Source organism: Myotis nattereri (genome assembly GCF_964212035.1).
Source record: "Myotis nattereri genome assembly, chromosome: 8".
Taxonomy (NCBI): Eukaryota; Metazoa; Chordata; class Mammalia; order Chiroptera; family Vespertilionidae; genus Myotis; species Myotis nattereri.
This window is the reverse complement of record NC_138083.1, coordinates 13,860,134-13,882,123: the sequence shown is the minus strand read 5'-3', so window position 1 is coordinate 13,882,123 and position 21,990 is coordinate 13,860,134. Positions and strand designations below refer to the sequence as shown.

The 21,990-nt window shown below is 49.3% G+C and overlaps 1 protein-coding gene across 2 annotated transcripts in view; it reads right to left on the bottom strand.

Moving 5' to 3' along the window:
• Window positions 1-6,159: 6,159 nt before the first annotated feature.
• Window positions 6,160-21,990, bottom strand: part of ACSS1 (acyl-CoA synthetase short chain family member 1) — a 53,973-nt gene continuing 38,142 nt past the window's right edge. Inside the window, exons 6-14 of one of the 2 annotated variants that reach the window (XM_081096473.1) lie at window positions 20,930-21,077; window positions 20,318-20,455; window positions 16,035-16,127; window positions 14,763-14,875; window positions 14,255-14,381; window positions 13,428-13,555; window positions 13,266-13,329; window positions 9,201-9,319; window positions 6,160-7,831 (exon numbers count right to left, since the gene is read on the bottom strand). In XM_081096473.1, the coding sequence (XP_080952599.1) occupies window positions 7,652-7,831; window positions 9,201-9,319; window positions 13,266-13,329; window positions 13,428-13,555; window positions 14,255-14,381; window positions 14,763-14,875; window positions 16,035-16,127; window positions 20,318-20,455; window positions 20,930-21,077 (1,110 nt within the window). In that variant the 3' untranslated portion in view covers window positions 6,160-7,651. The remainder of the gene's footprint in view (window positions 7,832-9,200; window positions 9,320-13,265; window positions 13,330-13,427; window positions 13,556-14,254; window positions 14,382-14,762; window positions 14,876-16,034; window positions 16,128-20,317; window positions 20,456-20,929; window positions 21,078-21,990) is intronic. The other variant, XM_081096474.1, reaches the window with a different exon arrangement.

Below are 21,990 nucleotides of genomic sequence, written 5' to 3'. Positions count from 1 at the left end.
GTTTGACCTTTAAGCGCAAGAGTTACTATAGTGACCAAATCAAAGGGAATAGTGTCCAATCAGAGGGGATATCGAGGCACAAAAACTGCAGCCTTTATAAATGGGAGGGGAGGGACTCAGTGGGACTCTTTCCCACTCCCTACATGGGAGTCTGTGCTGTGGGACTCTTTCCCCTTCCCCATGTGGGAGTCTGTACTTGTTCTTCAGGAAATTTCCAACTTTGCTCTGCCACCTTTTGACCGTGGTTTCATTCTTCAACTCCACCTGATGAGAGCCTGGGAGACCATCCTGCCAGGGAAACACCTCTTGTTTCCAGTCCAAAATTCCCATATCAGTATGCTTGCTCCTGCCTCTTTTCTCTTTCTAAATCCCATTTTAGTTTTCTATAACCCTTCTGCAGGTGAACAGATTCCTCGACAGGAGTTTCCCAGCAAACTTTATTTAGTAATTCTGTTGCTTTGCTCCCAGAAACTAGTAGGCATATTAATTAGAATAGGTCAGAATAGCCAGAATCACATGTTCTAACAGGTCAATTAAATTATTTTGTGAACCCATCAGGGTCCCAAAGAAAATTGGGGAAATCTTTAGGTAGATTCCTTAAATCTGTTCTAGTCCAAGGCATATATATAATCATTGGTTCCCCCTACCCGAGGCTGGCTTTTCCCTGAAAGGAGCTGATAGAATTTCTGGATTACCCTTGTCAGAATTTCTATTCTCGTTTTCCCTCAGGTTAGCAGAGAGTGACAGTGGAGGAGATATAGAGAAGATAGAAGGGAAAGAAAGAAATGAGGGGAAGGCAAGTCCAAACAAGAAATCTCAGAAAGCAAAGGATAGAATGGAGGAGCTGCAGTAGCGGGGAGAATGGGTTGTTGGCATTTATTAGCTTCAGAAGCCTTCCTTAGTTCAGAGACTGTCTCTAAAATGTCTTATCAACTTCTTGTAGAGAAGAGATTTTATCTGTGCTTCTCCTAGATTCTTTTAATTTCCAATCAAGATATGCTTCCCATTCATTCAGTTTCACTTTAGGACCAGCCTTTTCTAATTTTGTATGCAAAAAAAATTTTAATTTAGGCATCAAAAGAATTCCATTGTGGCCATCTTCAGTTGCTATCACTTCTAGTTAAATAGTCCCATTTCTGTGAGTACTTGCAAGTAAAGGCTTCCTACTTATTGTATATCTGTGGAAGTATTAAGAGAGGCTGGAGCTGGAATTTTTTAGCCGTGGAGGCACAATTTCCCATGTTAATTTTAGTTTGCAGAATCTGAACAAATTTCTAGGGATATTGTGTGGTAGGTTGAAATGTGCTGCTTATGAGTTGAGATCCAAGAGGCTGTAACCTGCCAAGTTGCACCAACCCCTCTTATATGTCTCAGTTTCTCTTCTAGCTGTCTAATACGGCTGGAGGACTTGGAGCACTAGCTAACCAACACTTTTGTGCGTGTTTCCAGGTGACTCAATTATTTAATTACAGTTGAGTTGGAATTTCTATGGGGCTCTTGCACATCATGAGAGATGTCCTCTGACACCTCCACAGAGATTCTTAGTCATTTAACACTACCCAAGATTCGAGCGAGGAGGAAGTGCCCATTAATTTCAGAGCTGAAAGAGTTCAGACTCTCATTTATCCAGTAAAAGGTTTTGTTCAAACTCTCAGTAGTGAATTCCAATTGAAAAGCCAAAATTAAAATGAGCCACCCATCTCAACTCCAACCTGAGTTTTCAACTCTTACCTTTAGCTTAGGTTCTCTCAACTTTTACCCTTTAGCTCCACCTGAAGAAATCTTTTTAAACAGCTCAAATGAAGTCAAGCATCTTACTTTAAAACAGGGAAGTCTGGAAATTTAAGAAAAACTCATCCAAGTTCACCTGATGCAAAACAAGAAGCCAGTGGGGCCCCTTGGCTGCTGATAACTAGCATAAGTCGAGGTCTTCAAGGTGGTCCAACAGGATTCCAGAGAAGGAATCCTGCTGCACTATGCCAAGTAAATGTCAATGTAAGAAACATTTAAACCTGTAGAGAATTTTTATGAGTTTATTTGAGCCAAAGTGAGGACAATTGCCAGGAAGCAAAATCTGAACAGATTGAGAAAATACTCCAGAGAATGGCTGTTGTGCACCTTATTTTATTACAATCAAAGGTGGGGGCATAAGAGGTTACATGAAATCCACTGGCAATACTTTAGGGAGATGGAAGAAAGCAAAGTGGGGAAATCTCTAGGGTCGGATAAAAAGTAAAGGAAATAGACACATACTTCTTTTACATAGGTGGGTATAGGATAGTTAACAGTTAACATGTAGCAGGATAACAATAGCAATGAGGGGCTCTGAGTTCTCCTGCTCTGGTGGGCAATTGTGCCCCCAAGGGGTCTGGAAAGAGGATATTATCCTACCATTCCAAAGGTATGTTATTCTAGATGCAAAACAACAATAGACAGACTCAGTTAAGGTAAAGACTGACTTTTGTCAGGAAAGATACCAGTCTAGGACATGACTACCAGCCATGACTCACTTTCAGTTAGAAAGTTCTAATTTCAGACCATCCTATGTGGTTACTTTAGGTCTCTGAGTTGTTGTTTTTAATTTTTTTAAAAAATTATTGATTTTAAGAGAGAGGAAGGGGTAGATAATGAAAGCGAGAGAAACGTTGATTTGTTTCACTTATTTATGCATTCATTAGTTGATTCTTTATGTGCCCTGATCTGGGATAGAACTCACAACTTTGCTGTATCAGGACGATGCTCTAACCAACCAGCTACCCAGTCAGGGCTAGGTCTCTGAGTTCGTACGGCCCACCATGCAGGTTTAGTATGTTACCCCTTTTCATCCACACTGCCTCGGAAGGGGTAAGGATGAAATGAATGCTGGAATTGAGAACCTGCTCAGCGCCTCCTTGCCTATCGCACTCAGTCATGCAAGCACTTCTGTCCTCATTCCCAATATTGGGTGTCTTGAGGGTAGTGGTCACAGTCAGCTCTGCAAGGACTAGCACAGCTTATGGTGATTCGGTTGCCAGTGGAAACGGGGTCCTTTCATGGGGCTATAAAAAAAGCATTTCCAGGGACCCACACATGGGAAAGCGGGGTGTTGTGGTAAGGTATATTGAAGCTGGAGCAAACACAAGGACTGTCCTTGGTTCAGCTCTGCCCCGTTGTGGGAAAAGTCCAGCCTCTCCTTCCTCAGACCCAGACATAGGGCCAGTGTCTAGAAATTCTGTGCCATGTGAAGACTTAGTCCAGGTTAGGCTCTGTCCCCATCTGGCTAGCGTGGTCTGTTTCCAGCTGTGCTTTGGCTGGTTCAGAGCCCAGGTTCAGGCTTGGAGCCCACACTTGCAGTCTGTGTGGCTGCGGGACCCCAGGTGGCTGCTAGGCCCCCATGGTTGCTATGGAGAGAGAGTACATGAACAAACCCAGCAAACGCATGTTACCTGGCAAGAGAGAGCTTTGTGAAGCTTGGGTTACAGTATATTATCTGGGGCTTGGGAAAGACTAGGCGCTCTTTCAAACTAACCAATCAATTTCTCAATCCTTTACAGGCTTGCATTGGGTCCTTCCCTTAACCAATCCATTTCCTCTATCTTCCAGGGTTCTGTGTCCCAATCGGGTCCTTTTCCCAGGCTAAGCTCCTCCTCTTTATGGTTGCCATCTTAGTTCCTATTGTGAATGCATTATAGGAGAACCACCTCCCCCGACACCATCTAGGTTTCTACTGAGCATGCCCCCAATAAAGAAATGTCCCCTTTATTGCTTATTCCTCCCCCTGTAGTTTGGAGAAACGGACCACTTGTACCCTGGAGAGACTGCAAAGCCAGTCTTTTCTCCCTACAAGGGGAGGGAAGGGTATTAATCCCCTTGTTCCAGCAATACTGTGATCCCTAAGTGAGGTGCCTATGAATGCTACAGCTTCCTAGCAAAGCAGGACCAATATTTGATTCAGCTCCCTCGTTTATTATGCTTAATAATGTCTGAATCCCTTTGCTCTCTTCATTAATATCTAGCTACTTATGATAACAATGCCACAGCCAAATCTCCACTCCTCAGTCAAGCTGAGGAAATGGGATGAGGATTCTATTTTCTTCCCCACAAATTCAGCTGCTGTGTGTGAACCAGGAACAGTGTGTGCCTGAATCACCTTATGATTTACTTTTAGATAAATGTTGTGCAAACCATGAACCTTAGCCATGATTTCTTTTTTCTATTTAATAGGAACATATTTCCCCTTGGGAATTAATCATGTTGAAAGTTGAATTTTCCCTTTGACATGACATTTGTGTTTTTTCAGCCACTTTAAGGTAAAAGAGAATTATTCTTTTTTTAAATATATATTTGTATTGATTTCAAAGAGGAAGGGAGAGGGAAAGAGAGAAAGATCAGTGATGAGAGACAATCATTAATTGGCTGCCTCCTGCATGCCCCCCACCGGGGATGGAGCCCGTAACTCGGGCATGTGCCCTGACCGGGAATCAAACCATGACCTCCTGGTTCATAGGTCAACGCTCAACCACTGAGCCACGCCAGCCAGGCAAGAGAGTTATTCTTAACAGGAACTGCCTACTACTTTTCTGAGTATGAATATAATTTCCCTTGGGAACTTAATGGTTATTATGAATGTAATCTCATGCCTGAGATCTACTTAATGTTCAGATTAGCTGTCTCTAAACTTGGTCTGTGTGCTTCCACACCGACACCATCAGATGTCTCACCTCTGCTTTGGCAGCAGCTGTCTGCTCTTCTCTCTGCCTCTCAGTAGCACTGACTTAGGTTTTTGTCAGGATGTTTCAGTTAAGATAGAAAAGCCAAAGCAGGAAGTGAAGTCTGGGGGTAGGGTGGGCCTGGTGCAGCTTGGCCAGGCCTCCATGCATCTCTCCTGGGCTCCATGTCTTCTGCACTTCCCTGTTCCCAGGCAGGCCCTGCCCTGTGATGACTAAAAGGCTACTGTAGCTCATCTCTGTGTCTTGTCTTGTGCATATTGCTCATGTCTTTGTGTCTGTTTCCTAGGGGCCCTGATAGCATTGAATGGTCAAGCATGAACTTGCCACTTAGGCCAGGGACCGAGATTCTGGGAATAACCATTACAAACCCCCTAGCAGCCAGGATGGATCCCTGAAAATGTAGGAGACAGGATGAGGCCCAAAATCAATCAGGATGGCTTTACCAGAGAGGGGCAGTAAGGACAACCTAGCCTGTTAACCGTCTACCTGTAAGCCTTTTACAGTGCCCCACCGGGCAGGGGGCGGATACAGACTATTCCGGAAAAAAAGCTGTCCTGCCGTGACTTCCCACAGCACCCAAAGGTGCACAAGTGTGTCTTTCCCAGTAAGTTGCCTTTCTGTGCATCCAAACTACCTCAGTAGGTGCCTGAGAATCCCCCCAGCCTCCCTTCCCCCATTGCTGAGGCACAAGAACTATCACCATCCTGGGAACAGCCACTCCCAGCTCCTGCTTTAGAGGCAACTGTGGGTTTGGGTTTTGTGGGAGCCAAACCAGCCTTTCACATCTCACCTCTCATGGCACCAGTTCAATGTGTCCTTCTGTTTCTCTTTCTAGTGAAGGACATGGGAAACCTCATCCACCCATTAGTGTAAAGACAACCTGGGCTACATGGGATGTCTCCCAGGCAAGCCTGGGCTTCTCCAGGATGCAGTCTGTGATGCTGACTCAGCTGCCTAGAGGCCCTTTTGTGTCCTAATTCTCACCTGTGTTTTAGGTCAGTGCTCACTACCAGACACTGCGTGATGACTGCAATGTTCTCATCCACATGTCCGATCTGGTAGCTACTGACCACATGTGGCTACTAAGCACTTGAACTGTGGCTACTGCCATGGAGGAACTGAATATCTATTCTATTCTGTTTTCTATTCTATTCTATTCTATTCTATTCTATTCTATTCTATTCTGTTGTTTTTATTGACATTTAACTAGCCCCATGTGACTAGTGTATTGGACAGCACAATCATCTAAAGACAGGTGAACTTAAGTCTAAGATGGGTGACCTCTTATTGTGTAGTTCCTCCCTAACAGACAATAGATTTTGTGTGTGTGTGTGTGTGTGTGTGTGTGTGTGTGTGTGTTCTCTTTTGAGTGATAGGCCCTTTCCAGTTTTGTTCTTGGGATTATATTCAGCAACATTATTTGATCAAAAACATCACCACAAACAGAAGAGAATGAACAAAATAAAGCTTTATTAGAGCTGCCCTGCAGATCACTCTAAGGCCCTGGGCACTGAGCAAGCTTACATCTGAGCCATTTCATAAAGGGCACCATAACTACAGTCTTCTGAGTGCACCACACATGTGACAGGTCCAGGTGCATGGTTCTCTGTGGCTAAGCACTGTGACAACACACCGTCACTCAGCCTATCTGTGTGCCACAGCCAATGGCCACTCCGTTGGTGTCACAGGTGTACTTGCCTAATCCACCCCAGAGGCCAGCACAGCTACTGCCCACAGTAAGTATCCAGTACCCCATACACTCCTCAAACACCTACACAGGTGCAAGGTACTATGGACTGTGAGGTAACGACAAGGATAACCGTTCCCTGTCCTCAGCAGGCTACCTTCCCCTGTACGCCACACCATCATCCCTGGCATGCTTGGCTAATAAACAAACACTTTCTGACTTGATGATTTACATCATCGTGCTGACCTGAGGGGACGTAAGGCACATTGAAAGAGAGAAACTTGATTCAGGGCTCCAGCCCTCATCCCTGGTCCTCTACGGTTCTTATGCCCCAACGACAGAATGAAGACAGGCAGAGTTCTAGCCGAATTCATGCTCTCAGTTACCGGAGTTTTCACTGGCTTCCCTGAACCACCCCACAAATTTGGAGCATGTTGACCTCCTACCAAGAGGTATCCAAGGTGGGGAGGGGGAAATCTTCCCAGATCACAGCTTGGAGAAAAAGACCGTGTGACTGGAGCAGCTCTAGAACTAAAAGGGGAGCACATCCATGCCACCACTTTACAAGTTGAGTTTCATTTGTACACAAACCAAGAGAAGTAGAACTTTATACCAAAAACAGGATGCTGCAGGCTCGAGCATTCTCAAGAGAGCTGTGTTTAGACTGAGGTACAAACACTTCCGATTCAGGTTTCCAACTATGGCAAACCATCAATACAAGTGCACCCCGATCCTCTCCATGTTGGCCCACGGGCAAAGGCAGACAAGATCTTCAGAACTCTAGATGTTACAAAGAGCATGTACAAGCAAACCCACACATTCCCCATGTTGTTTGCATGTTATGCTTCCAAAATATAAAAGTACAAAAATAACACATCCACCTTTTATATCTAGAAACATCTGGAAAAAAAACCTACCTGCTTCTACTTCTCAGTCACCTGAGCAGGCACACTTTACCGGGTTTTTCACCCTCCTGTGCAGTCTGGCGTGGGCACAGAAACAGACACAACAGGGACTTCTCATTCAAGGACACCAAATTCAGGACAAGGAGAACAGACTCTAACCAACTTTATAGAATCGTCACATGGGTTCTCCAACACAAAGGGGAAGGGGTTTTAGCATGGACTTTCCATGAGGGGCAGTGTGGGTTATGTGCTGGCAGGGCACTTCTCTGGGACATCTGAAAACAAGCCAACTGACAGCCATGTCCTAGGACAAGTTAGGGGCTTGGGCGATGGGTCCTGGTCACAGCCCATCACTGGCGAGCAGCCTTCTTGTCTTTGTGCTTCTGGTAGGCACTCAGTATTTCCGAGATGATGTTGGGGTCCTCCAGGGTGGTGGTGTCCCCCAGATCCTGAGCTTTGCCCGTGATGATCTTCCTCAGGAGCCTCCGCATGACTTTTCCAGACCGAGTTTTTGGAAGACGTTTCACTATCTGGCAAGGAAGGGGTGCAATATTAGAGTCTCAGGTGTTGCCCGCATACCCAGCCAGCGTCCGCATACCCAATCAGCGTCCAACTGCATTGAGGTAAGAAGGGCTCTTCCCAGGGGATCGTGAGGCCCACAGTCTCTGGTTTCATCCACCTACAATCTGGACCTGAAGCTGTATCAGCCCAAAGGGCAGACTCAACTGCAAATCCTGCCAGAGCCTCCGGCAGGCCTGGGTTCCCCTGTACCTGCATTCGCTGCACTGCCGACACCTCTGTTTCTCCTGTAAGCTACATTAGCGAGGGCCCCAGGCAGCAACAGAACCAAACACATGCCACAGCAGCTTGTCGCTACCCCCTGGCCCGGGTCTGGGTTGGTTTTGTCTTATGTAGGAGGTGAGAGCTACTTAAGAGAAACAACATTGTCTTGCTAGGGTGTGGAAATTTAGCATTTCACATTTTCCAAAAGCCGCGACCCATTCACGGTCAATGGCAGTACCTTAGGAGCTGTATTTGGGCTCTTTAATAATGACCTATTTTTTTTGAAAGAGTTCAGTTCATGCAAGGAGAGTTCGGGTCTCCCTGAAACTCTGGTCCCCAGGCCCACAGCTTGACCTTGTGCCACACCAAGTGGGGCTTCAGAGGGCCGCTTCCAGGCGAAGGAACGCCATGGGGGAAATGTAACACAGGAAGGAATGAGACACTAACGGGGCTGAGAGGGTGGCCCAATTCTTCCACTAAACCACTGAACACGGGCTCCCTCAGATAGGCTCTGCAGCATCTGCTTTGCTGGCACTGGGAAAGGTGTTCAGAAACCACCCAGGGCCCTAACCGGTTTGGCTCAGTGGATAGAGTGTCGGCCTGCGGACTGAAAGGTCCCAGGTTCGATTCCGGTCAAGGGTATGTACCTTGGTTGCGGGCACATCCCCAGTAGGAAGTGTGCAGGAGGCAGCTGATCGATGTTTCTAACTCTCTATCCCTCTCCCTTCCTCTCTATAAAAAAATCAATAAAATATATTAAAAAAAAAAAAAAAGAAACCACCCAGGGGCTGAAAAACTTTGGTACTTCCCACATGTTTCTCCATTTCTCCCTAATTTTCTTCCGCTCCTTGTAACCAGCCCCCAAATGCTAAAATAAGAGAGCATCTAGTCCTGCTCAGCACTACCCCTGAAGAGGCAAGCTGTTCAAACTGATGCTGCTACATCTCCCTGGCCGCCCCCCGCCCCCTCTCTGACAATACAGCCATCGCCACCCTCACCTACCACCCAGGAAACCAAACAGCTGGTGTCAGTTTTGTTGTGATGTTAGTTGTGTGAAGAGGAGAAGAAGGTGTAGATGAGCAGTGCAGTCCGATCTGAGGCCATAAGGCCACTCACCAGAATCTCATCAGGCACAGCATACTTGGCAATCTTGGTGGCCACTGTGGACCTGAGCTCATTCACCACTGCATCCGCATCACCTACGCTATCTTTCAACACAATGAAGGCAAATGCAGCTGGAAGGAGAGCAAGATTTTAGGATGTGTTAGCCCAGCGGTTCTCAACCTGTGGGTCGCCAACCTGTGGGTCGCGACCCCTTTGGGGGTCGAACGACCCTTTCACAGGGGTCGCCTAAGACCACCGGAAAACACATATATAATTACATATTGTTTTTGTGATTAATCACTATGCTTGAATTATGTTCAATTTGTAACAATGAAAATATATCCTGCATATCAGATATTTACATTATGATTCATAACAGTAGCAAAATTAGTTATGAAGTAGCAAGGAAAATAATTTTATGGCTGGGGGTCACCACAACATGAGGAACTGTCTTAAAGGGTCACGGCATTAGGAAGGTTGAGAACCACTGTGTTAGCCAGAGTGTTGTACACAAGTCACCATAAATTCAAAGGATTTCAAATCCTATGTAGGATTGATGATGATCTTGTATCAGCTGGTTTCTTTAGCTGCATCCCTAAAGATGCATTGTCGTCTTCGTTCAAAAAGAAAGTGATTCTGTCAGTTCCTCTGAATGTCGCAGGTAGGTGGGCCTGGGTGGATGAGAACTCGGCACCATGGCTCTGGTGTTGACTGGCTGTGTGTGTGTGACCTTGAACACATGACTTATCCTCTCTCACTGTCCTTGCACCTGTGAAATCGCCTATCACCTGGGCTCCTAGGAAGTTTGCTATCAGCTCCCGTGAGGTAGTCCTGCACATGGCACCAAATTTGTGGGTATTGTCCAACAGAGTAAGCACTAGCCACAGTGGATATCTAAATAAAAATATAAGTAAAAAAAATGCAGTTCCTTGGTTACATGAGCCCCATGATGGACAGCTCCGTCATGGCAGAGTCTGCTGGGCAGCAACGGCCATCCCATACTTTAGCACAGACACTTTGCCAATATCCTACCACGTTCCAGAAAAGCTTTACGGTAGCTCCCACGGCTACTGTAAATACATGCATTCCTTTTTAATTTATCTGGGATAAATATAAATACCATAATCTTGCATATGGTATGACATCAGGATCTAATTCCATTTTTTGTCCATTTGAATAGTCACTTGTCCCAACACCGTTTTGGACAGTCTGTCCTTCTCCTCACTGACCGGCAATGTCCTCCTCTCTCATACACAAAGTTTATATATATGTATGTGCAGCCTTCCTTATTGTTTATTTGTATTTTATTCCTACACCAGTTCCACCCCATCCTAATGAATTCTCCTTCTGGCACATATCACCTAACATACTCTGTAGTTTCCTCACTGATCATGTTTATTGTTTATGTCTTTCTCTCCCCTCTAATCTCTAACCACTACAGCATGACAGCTCTAGGGAGCAGGAACTTCTGTCTCTTTCACTTTCTGTGGTGTCTCAATATCTACAACTGTGCCTGGAATATAGTGGGTGCTCAACAAACGTTTGTCAAATGCATCAATGAATGACTTTCCTGAATAAGCTACAAGTTGTAGATACTTAGTACAGCCTTTCCCTGAAAGCCTCGTCCCATTTCCACCTGGCAAACTCCTATTCATCCCTCAAGACCCAGTTCAGCTACCTTGCACTCTGTGAAGCCTTTCCTGGCTCTGTCCATGAATGCAGCTGTGGCACTTGCTATGTGTGAACAGCTGTTGGTCCCCCATGCCCACCTCACTAGGTTGTGAGATCTCTAAGGGGAAGAGCTGCACTTCTCTCCTTTCGGTATTTGAAATTCCAAACAGTCTAGGCCCAAACCACTGGAGCTCAGAGGAAAGGCACCAAGCTAATACCTGAGCTGTCTGGGTAGGCCCACTGAGAGATGTTTATTGTGGATTGAATTAAAATTGTAAAACTACCAAAGCAACACACACTGATTACCAAAATTAAAACATAGTAGAAGTATATAAAATAAAACCACACCTTCCCTCCTGGCTCTCTCCCTTCACTCCACTCCTTAAAGGCAGAGCAGAATTATGATTAGGAGAGACCGTCCTTGCTCCATATTCTGGCTCTGCCATGTGCTACCTGTGAGGAAGGCAGTTAGCCATGCTATGGCACAGGTTTCTACCTGGGACCTGGGGAGCTAGCAGTACCTGCCTCATGGCTGCGTCAGGATTAAATGGTGACAGCCCCTGCACAAAATCCATAAGGAGAAGGTTCTCAGGGGCTCTGGCTGCTGTCCCCAGACACAAATTTTAAAGCTAACTCCTGGGTCTACACTGCCATCTTTTAGACCCTGGTGGGATCACACTGGACATGCTGCCATGTGCCCCCTTGTCGCTAACTGGCACCCTTCCCTGCCAGTCACGTGTATCTGTAACGAGATGGCAATAAAACGAGCCTGGATTGGTGAAATCCGAGCAGGGATGGGTCAGGAAAGCCTGGACATGGGAGAAGAAGTCGGCTGTGAGCCCGGAGGAAGCGTGCAAGGCTGTCCTCAGGGACTAGTGAGCCAGGCTGATGGCAGAGGCATGGCACAGTGGTCAGATGAAGCTCAGGCAGAGAGCATGGGCACAAATAAATGCACAAAAGCTTTCGCAGATGGCTTTAGAGTTTAGCAAGAGCAGTTGATGGGTTATGTACTACAAATGGACAGACACTCCATTTTGTAAGAAATCGGGAAAACACATTCATCATACTCATTATGTACAATTCTCCCCCACCAGCCTGGCAGACATGAAAAGCCTTGGCAATATCAGCCACTTAGGATGCCAGGGAGCAGTGCTGAGAGCTGCTTACGGGAGCGTGAAGCGCCCAAGGCCTCGAGAGTCACACATGAAGACCTGCTCCCACCTCCACCCGCCCTGGTCCCTAAGAGCTCCCCTCAGCCCCGTCTCCTGTTGACAAAGGGAAGGCGGCCTCATGGGCACAGCCTTCTCATGGCCACAGAACGTGATTTTTTTAGAGCACTGACATAAATATCAATTTTTACACACGGCCAACTTAGAGCAAGTGCTGAGCAAATAACGGAGCAGTGACACACATGGAAGGGAGACCCGTGACCTCTGGGACACACGACGCCGACTGCCTCTGACGGCAGGAGGAAGAGCGCCCAGGCCGGACCACTCGGCAGGCAGCTGAGGTCAGTCCTCCCAGCAGTGCAGCACAGGGTCAGTGGACTCCAGGTCACGCAGGGCCAGTGTGGCCACAACACTCAGGGGACCCTGCACCTTCCCACCTGCTTAGAAACCAGCAGACTTTGGGACAAAGTACGTCCACGGTACAGAAGACAATTCTGGCCCTTGCCAGTCTGGCTCAGTGAATAGAGCATCAGGCTGTGGATTGAAGGGTCGTGGGTTCGATTCCCGGTCAAGGACACATACCTCGGTTGCAGGCTCGATCCCCGGCCCTGGTCAGGCCACATGTGGGAGGCAACCAATCATTGTGTCTCTCACATGGATATTTCTCTCTCTGTCTCTCCCCCTCCCTTCCGTTCTCTCTAAAAATCAATAGAAAAATATCCCCAGATGAGGATTCACAACAACAAAAAGAAGACGTTTCTGATCGCTTGTTCTGCATTGCCCTCTGCGTGCCCTCAGGTCAAATTCCTCTAAAAGGAGTCCCGGAGCAGCAGAGGAGGCCGCCAGGCACAGCCTGGTCGGCCAGTGTAGCTGTAGAGCTGGCACTGGGTCTGTGCACCAGCCTGTGCAAGGAGATGCGGTGAGCAAGGCAGGGTTGTCACCCTAAGTCCTCTGTGTTGGCGCTGTCAGTCACCACGCACAGAGCAGCGAACTTCCCAGCTCAGCTGGAGCCAAAGAGCTCAGGGCTGCTTTTGGATGCGTGTCCTTAAAGGACAGCAGAGCCAGGGCATCTCAGAAACCTGGCCTTAGTCGAACAGGCATACTGCTCAGCCTCCTCACCCCAAATCTGCACTTGAAAGAGAAGAAAACCAACAGCGTCACCCAAAAACACCAGAGGCTGTTGTCTCTACAGAGGGGCTGTGATGGGAGCGAGACCAGAGTTCCTTCTGCGTCTCACCTTCTCCTTTGATGTCGTGGGGGTAGCCAATGACAGCGGTCTCGGGCACTTCAGGGTGGCTCGCCTGCACAGAACAGAAGCAAAAAGGCAAAATATGTGGGAGGGTGAACACCTGACACCGCAAATGACAGCCCCAGCCGGGCGAACGTGGCCCGTGCTCACCATCGCATCCTCGACCTCCGCAGTGCCCAGCCTGTGGCCGCTGATGTTGATGACGTCATCCATCCGCCCGGTGATCTGGTAATGGCCTCCCTCGGTTCGGAGAGCTCCGTCTCCAGTGAAGTAGTAGCCTGCACCCGAGGAGGGAATTCAGAGCCAGCACCTCCCAACCAGGACCCCGCGGAGCTCGCATCCTTCCTTCGCGGACACAAGAGGGCTGTGTCCCAGCCATGCTCTACCGGAGGAAGCTCAGAATCCCTGCACCCTGCCCGCCTCCTGCCTGCTGGCCCTCCCTGCAGGAGACACTGTCCAGCTTTGCCGCGCGGCTGTTGCTAGGGCAAGGGCAGATGGCTCTGATGCAACCGAATGCAATCAAGGCTGCAAATGTCTGGGGAGCAGAAGACATTCGAGGAGCGCACTCAACTTTCCCCAAAAGTGAGTCTCGTTTATACTCGAGACTAAAGATCATGGGTTCTAATAGCTATACGATATATGCAAACTTCCAACCAACGACACAAAAGCCACCTGGGGGAAAATAAGCCGGAAGAAAACGTTCAGCCATCCTGACAGCCTGAGGCGTCCACACCGTGGCGTGGGCCATGCGCTCAGGGGTCTGCACGCTCTCCCCCTCAACCCCAGACATTCCCAAGGTGAGTCTTTTCCCGTTTTAGACATAAAGTCAGGGGCAGAGGGGGAGAGAGCAGGACTTAAGTTCATGCCTCAAAGCACCTGCTCTGGACCTGCATGAGGGACGCTCACAGGCACTGTCCCCTTAGAAACATGTTCTGAGAATAGGGCTCCAGCAGGGTGTGGAAAGGCATCCCGCTCACCTGGGTAAACCTTGAAATAGGTCTCTAGGAACCTCTGGTGGTTTCCGTAGATGGTCCTGGACAGGCCCGGCCAGGCCTGTGAGAGGCACAGAGACCCGGAGACATTGTTGCCCTCCAAAACGTTCCCCTGCAGACCAGGGAGACATGCATTGGAAAATAAGGACAGATTATGCTTGAGAAGCAAAGAACTGAAATCAGTATCATCCTCCTAGCTGCTTGGCTTGAGGCAGAAAAATAGCAAGTGTGCCCCGAAGGAGCTGTCCAGAGCCTCTTGCTCTGCGAGGAGCCCTCCTGGAGAGGGCTTCCGCCCGCCCCTCGTGGTAACTGCCTCCACCGTGTCTACGAGAAGCCTGCAGTGCACGCTGCTGAGGACACAGGCTCCTCCCACCACCTGCCAGTTCCCGGGCATGTGCGATGTGGGCGAGTGGGCAACGGCGGCCAGGAAGGCAGGAAGAAACGCCAGGGCGCTCAGTGAAGTGTGCGTGGAGGAGGGGAGGCCCTTACACACCTTGTCATCCATGAGAACCGGGATAATGCCAAAGAAGGGCCTCATCGCCATGGCAGGGAGGATTTCCGCCCCTTCTTCCGAGGGCCGTGGTGCGATGCAGATGCCGCCTGTCTCTATGGGGATGACAGGGAAGAAATGCCGATGGGCCGGGGGGCTAGTGCCACATTTATCCAGGCCAACCCACCAAGAATCTGGGACAGACTGGCTGGGACAGAGTGGGTGGAACTGCCGATTTGGAGCAAGGAAACAGCCCCTACTGTCACAAGGACTTTTCTCTGAGACGAAACTAGACATGGATCCTGGTCCCCTCCACTGTGGGTTGGGAGTGGGCCCAGGCAGGGGGCTCCGGCCCAGGTGCTGTGGCTCCATAGCTCCATGGGTGCTGCCTCTCCTCCTCCATGGCCCCGCTGGTCCCGCCCTCACGTCAGTGGAAGAGGTGGAGCCCACCTACTCGCACAGGAAGATGAAGAATCGCTTCTGGACCAGTGCCCCAAACAACAAAACCAGAAGCCCACAAAGTCTGTGTCGCATTATTTCTCTTCCTTCTGTCAGCCTGCATGGCAGTACCTCACGGGACTCAGCTGTAACCTTAGTCCTGCGCCCTCCTGAATGGATGAGAACTAAGCCACTTGGAATGCCCCAGTTTTCCGGCTTCCAGAAAGACGAGCCCTCAGCTACATCAGTGGTGGTCGCCTGCCCCAAACATCCTAGTAAGTCAGATACTCAGGAGACGAGGGGGCAAATCTAAACCAAATGCCTTTTCCCACTAAAATTTAGGTTCAGACTTAGAGTCCCTTAAACAGCAAGGCTCCTGCTCATCACTCACATGCAGAAAGGCGCCCTCATGAGGAGAGTGAACGTTTAGCTGAGTGCCTACTGCATGTCAGGCCTGGGGCAGCATGAGTGAATGGTCTCCTTTCATTTCATCCTCATTCAGAGCCTGGAGGGAGCACCCCATTTTACGAATGAGGAAACTGAGTCTCAGAGAAGTCATTACACAGCCCAAGTCTTACAGCTGCAAAGCCAGGCTCCCCCTCTGAGCTTCAGCCACCAGGTTTTCCACAACCACCTATGTGGAGGGATGAGGCGTTCGTGGTGTTGATCCCACATTCACACGCCTCACGCCTGAGCCCCCCACCCCCCACTCGGTGCTCAGCCGCGTGCTCTCAGTGCTGTAACACGAGAGCACAGCTACTGCAGGAAAGGCCCACGTGGCGTGCCCTGCACGGGTTCCCAGGGGGCCCTGGCGCTCCTCCTGGGAGACGCTCTCACCTGTCTGCCACCAGGTGTCCACCAGCGTGCATTTGCTGTCCCCCACCACTTTGTGGAGCCAATCCCAGGCCTCACGGTTGATTGGTTCTCCCACTGAAATCACACACAAAAGAAAAAAAGACATTAACAGGCCTCAATAGACCCCAAACCCAAAAGGAATAGATTGTTCAGGGGAAAACAGCTCTGTAATTTTTTCCTCAAGGGCATAAAAAGAAGGTTTAAAAAAGCACTGAAACCTGTCCCATTATGGCCATCAAAGAAATAAAAGTTAAATGAGGTGTTTTTACCATTGGAGGGTCAACAATTTTTTTAAAAAAATAACAAGAATGTAGGGGAAAGAATACCTCATGCACAGTAGGAGTGTAATTTGATGCAGCAATTTTGGGGAACAATTTGGGTACTTCTCTTAATATTTAAAAGTGCATACATCCTATACACCTACTTTGGTCAACTGGGGCAGATTACATTAAAGTTAATATAGGTCTATTCTATTACTTAGAAATGTCACTCCTGACACACACTCCACAAAAATGGGTGCCTACGTTCACCAAAAATGGACACAAACAAGAATGCTCACGGTGGCCAAAAACTAAACACTATCCATCAAGAGCGGAATGGAGAAAAAAAATGCGATGGGTTCGTGCAGTGAATTATCATACCCTACAGCATGAAACTGAGTAAGCCACCACTACGCCCACACCAGCAGGGATGAACCCCAGAGTCATAACCCCAGGCTACTACAGCAGGCACAAGATTAACGCAGGCAGCACAAGCCCATGTACATGAAGCTCAAGAACAAGCAAACCAGTCCACGCTGAGAACAGCAAAGTAGTGGTCATATTTGAGGGCTCCTGGCTGGGAAGGGGCATAAAGGGGGCCTTCTGGGGACTGGAAATTTCTATGGATTGATCTGCATGTGGTAACATATTTAGACATATATGTAAATAGTTGGAAGCTGAACACCTGAGATTGTGTATTTCACTGTATTTTATACCTCAATAGAAAGGGGGAAAGTGCTTATGCCCCAAGACTCTATTGCTGATTCTCAGTGTCTACCAGCTGGGGTCCGAATGTGTATGTCTCCCAAATTTATGCTGAAATCCTACCACTAAGACACTACACTAATGACACACCCACACCAGACTAGCATTCAGCCAGAACTTGCAGGTTCTGACATGCTTTTGCTAAAATACTGAAATGCTCTCTTGCTGGTTGTCTCTTCCTTGGGACCACCCATGAAGCAGCAGCTAACCAAGGCCTGTCCTGACTGGAGTCTTCCATGCTGGTCATCCAGGGGGCTGGGTTTCGTGTGCATCGCCCCTGCACTCACGTATGCCCACAAGGAGGCAGGAAGATGCCACTGCAGCACTGGGTGATACTGGAAAACTGCCAATAGCCCCAGTAGCCAACCACGGGGATGTGACTACAAGGACCATGGCAATCCCCACAGGAGGGTGTGAGCAAGTTTTCAGAGCCATGTGGAAAACTCTCCTATTGTGGAGTTAAAATAAAGATCACGTTATAACAGGACAGTGTGATGACACTCATGATGAAGAAATCATCTCAGAGCCGAGCTGTGTCTTTGCACAGGAATATAACTTTGAGGAACATGTTAGAAGGTATGCAAGCAACAGGGTCCCCTGGGGCAGCACTCACAGAGGACATCAGCTTTCATGGCAAAGTACCGAGTTTGCTTCTTATAATAAGACTAGTGGCCCGGTGCACGAAATTCGTGCAGGGGGGAGGGGTCCCTCCCAGCCTGCACCCTCTCCACTCTGCCCCTAACCACTCTGCCTGCTGGCCTGCTCGCCCCCAAATGCCCCCCCACCAGCTTGATCACCCTCAACTGCCTCCCGTGCCAGGGTGCTTGTCCCCAACTGCCCCCCACCCCCCGCTGGTCTGCTTGCCCCCAGCTGCCCCCCTGCTGGCCTGCTCACTCCAAATTGCCCCCCCCCGCTGTTCTGATCACCTCCAATTGACCCCCACTGATGGCCTGCTCACCACCAACTGGCCCCCCTGCTGGTCTGCTTACCCCCAACAGTCCCACCCCCCATCAGCCTGATCACCCACAACTGCCGTCTCATCCTGGCCTGATCACCCACAACTGCCCTCTCCTCTTGGCCTCTAACCACCTCTACCTCAGCCCTGGCACCATGGCTTTGTCCAGAAGAACATCTGGAAGATCTCCTGGAAGGTCTCCCAATTTAATTAGCATATTACCCTTTTATTCGTATAGATAGAGGCCTGGTGCACAGGTGGGGGCTGGCTGGTTTGCCCTGAAGGGTGTCCCAGATCAGGGTGGGGATCCCACTGGGGTGCCTGACCAGCCTGGGTGAGGGGTTGATGGCTGTTTGCAGGCTGGTCAAGCCCCCCAGTGGGGACCCTTACCCCATAGGGGTGTGGCCAGCCTGGGTGAGGGGCTGAGGGCCATTTTCAGGCTGGCCACACCCTCTTCAGGGTGGGGGTCCCTACTGGGGTACCTGACCAGCCTGGGTGAGGGACTGATGGCCATTTTCAGGCTGGCCACGCCCCATGGTGACCCAAGCTCCCCACCTCTCCTTTTTTCTTTTTTTTTTCAGCGCCTCCTTGAGCGAAGGCCAGGGTGGGCTGGAAGCAGGTATCTGGGATTTATTTATCTTCTATAATTAAAACTTTGTAGCCTTGAGTGGAGCCCAGGGCCGGCCAAGGCAGGTGGGAAGCTTGGCTTCCTCCATCACTGGGGGCAACCCAAGCCTCCTGCTGGCTCCAGCTCTGTGGCTGCCGCCATCTCATTTGGGTTAATTTGCATACTTGCTCCTGATTGGCTGGTGGGTGTAGCAGAGTGGCAGAGTGATGGTTAATTTGCATGTTTCTCTTTTATTAGTGTAGATTATTTCTGTGTTACTTATAACATTTAAAGTTAAAAAATTCTCTTAGGAAATGTAAGTCTTGAGTGAGCTAGATTCTGCTGACTGACTGGTAAGATTAAAAGAAGTCAAAACACCAAAGGCTGAGGGCTGTGAGGGCTAATCCAGCCTAGAAGGGGCCTGAGCTATGACCACATCCGGAGACAGCACCAAGCTGGCCCTGCCGAGGTATGAAACACACAGTTTGCCTGAGAGCCGACCGCCCAAGTTCCACAGCAGCCAGGAAACCCCAGGAGCAGCACAGACAGGGACCTTGAGGGAGGGTGGGCATCCTGAGCTTGGAGGGGGCAACAGGACACTGTCGGCAAGGGGGGCAGAGCGAACCAGGGCCCTACGTCCTGTGCCAGCGCCGCTCACCTACATCACTGACAAGTAACGTGTGCACACCATCACCGAGCTACCTTTTCCATGGACAAAAGTGGCAGAAAGACACATCCCATGAAAAACCACCAAGCAGATCTGTCTATTCACCACAGAGCATGGAGGGCCTCCCGCCTTATTTTCCTTCCGACCACACCTGGCAGCACGTGTACGGACACAGGGAAAAGCAGAGAGAACAGGCAGGGCCTCCGAGCTACCCTCTGAGTTAACCCCATAGCCTTTCCCCAGAGCTTTCATGTGCCTTGGCAGCCTCAGTGAAAACTAAAAATGGAGATAACCTGTACTCTGCCACCACTTGCATGGAAATATCTAGAGTGAGAGCAGTGCACAGCGCAGAACGACATGTATTACAGGGCTTGGGAATAACCGTGCCCAGCATCATGGGAATGCTCAGTGGCCAGCAGTTGACTTCCACAGGGCAATCCCATGCAGCCACTGAGGAAAGGGCTCAGCCCTTAGCTTACAGAGTTGGTAAGGATTCATAATAAGGATGCCGCCCACTGGTGTAGCTCAGTGGTTGAGCATCGACCCATACTCCAAGAGGTCGCTGGTTCAATTCCCGGTCAGGGCACATTCCCAGGTTGCGGGCTCAATTCCTGGTAGGGGGTGTGCATGAGGCAGCCAACCAATGTTTCTCTCTCATTGATGTTTCTATCTCTCTCTCCCTTCCTCTCGCTCTAAAAATCAATAAAAATATACTTTTTAAAAAGGTATTTCAGCACTGAAACAGATCTCAATGGTACAGTGATAATAATAATAAAGCCCATAATAAGGATGGGTGCAGCAAGTGTCTGGAGTTCTGTGCCCAGACTGTTAACAGCTGTGGGCTCTGGGGAGGGGCTGACGGGCCTCTGCTTCCTATTCGATGGGGTCTGACATTGTTTGAATTCACCACGGACACAGACATGTAGCTTTTGTGATTAAAACTATCTAGAAGCCTGCAGTGGCTGTGACAAACAACACCCACACCCTCTCCAGCAACAGAGCAGTGCTCACCTGACCCCAGAGTCCGCAGGGACGAGCGGTCATACTTCTTCACCCAGGTGTCGCCATATTTTATCAATAGCCTGAAAGCCGTTGGGGCTCCATAGAACTGATTGATCTTCAACCTCTGCACCACTTCCCAATACCGACCTACAAAAGGGCCCCAATTCAGTCCATCAGAGAGCCCACCAGACAGTATCTATTTTCACCCAATTTAGAGATCAGTCAGCAATACTGGGTACTGGACACATGCAAGCCTGCATTCAACACCCATCACCGGGATGGGAAGGGAGACCTCTGGGAAGGGGCTCCCTGTGGCAGTCGACCCCCGACACACCTCCACCCACAGGCTGGCCCACTTATAAAAAGCCCCCACCTGGCTCTGGACAGCTTCACCCCCATAGTGTACCCCATATGATATAGTGAGGAATCAGTTAAAAATATGTTTCTGTGAATTTAAAAATCAGCCAGTAGCCTTAATGTAAAACTCGTGTTCAGTTGCACTTAAATGGTCTCTAAAGTGGTGGCTGGTGCTTCCCCTGGAATAAGGCGGACAGGCCGCCAACGCCTGTGTCTCCCAGGGCGCTCCCTCCCAGGGACCCGATTTGGGTTCCCAGTCCTCACCAGGGTCAGGGTAAACTGGAGTGCTCTCAAAAAGGACACTGGTCGCTCCATTGCAGAGGGGCCCATATAACACGTAGCTGTGCCCAGTGATCCAGCCAATGTCGGCCATGCAGCCGAAGATGTCTCCCGGCCGGTGGTCAAACACGTGCTGCAGAAACAGGAGAGGCTGTCAGAGCCTGTGACCCACGTGTTCTATAACTACAACGAAGCCGCTCCAATCGCCACAGAGCGCAGAGCGGTACGTGAAAAGACAGAGTGACTGGTACAAGCAACAGCACGCTGACTCTGGCAGAGGACAGTGAAAGAGGCCAGCCCCCAGAGGGCACAGGGCGCAAGCCCCAGCGTGACAGAGCCAGTCTGTGTGCAGAGGTCACACTCGCGCTGGTCTCGCCGGGGGGCTGCGTGCGAGGGGCGCGGCAGGGCCTGGCAGGGGCTGAAGATGCCCCGTGCTTGTGTGTGCTCACAGGGAACACTTTATCGAGTGGTATGAATAAGGGCATCTTTCTGCATTGTTATACCACAATTTAAAAAATTATTTTTTATACATGTAGTTTTTTTTTAATTCGTTTATTTTAGGGAGAGAGGAAGGGGGGGGGAGAGAGAGAAACATTGATTTGCTGTTCCACTTATTTATGCATTTATTGATGGATTCTTGTATATGCCTTGACTGGAAATCGAACCCACAACCTTGGTGTATCAGGATGACAGTGTAAACCAACTGAGCTACCTGGCCAGGGCAAGTTATGCCACAATTTTTTGAAACCCTTAAAAACTGCAAAAAAAAAAAATCCTATATAATAAAGATATAATATGCAAATGGTCATTACACCTTGAAGCATAATGACCGACCGCGTAACAACCAGATCACGGATCATCAGGAGGATGGGGCAGTGAGCTACAGGAGGGGGCAGGGCAGCAAGCTATGAGGGGGGGGCGGGAGAAGGAGGGTGGGGGGAGCTACAGGAGGGCGGGGCAGTGGGCAGAGAGCTACTGGCGCACGGACTCGTGCACAGGGCTACTAGTTAAAGTATAAAAGGCCAGAAATGCCTCAAGCATCATCA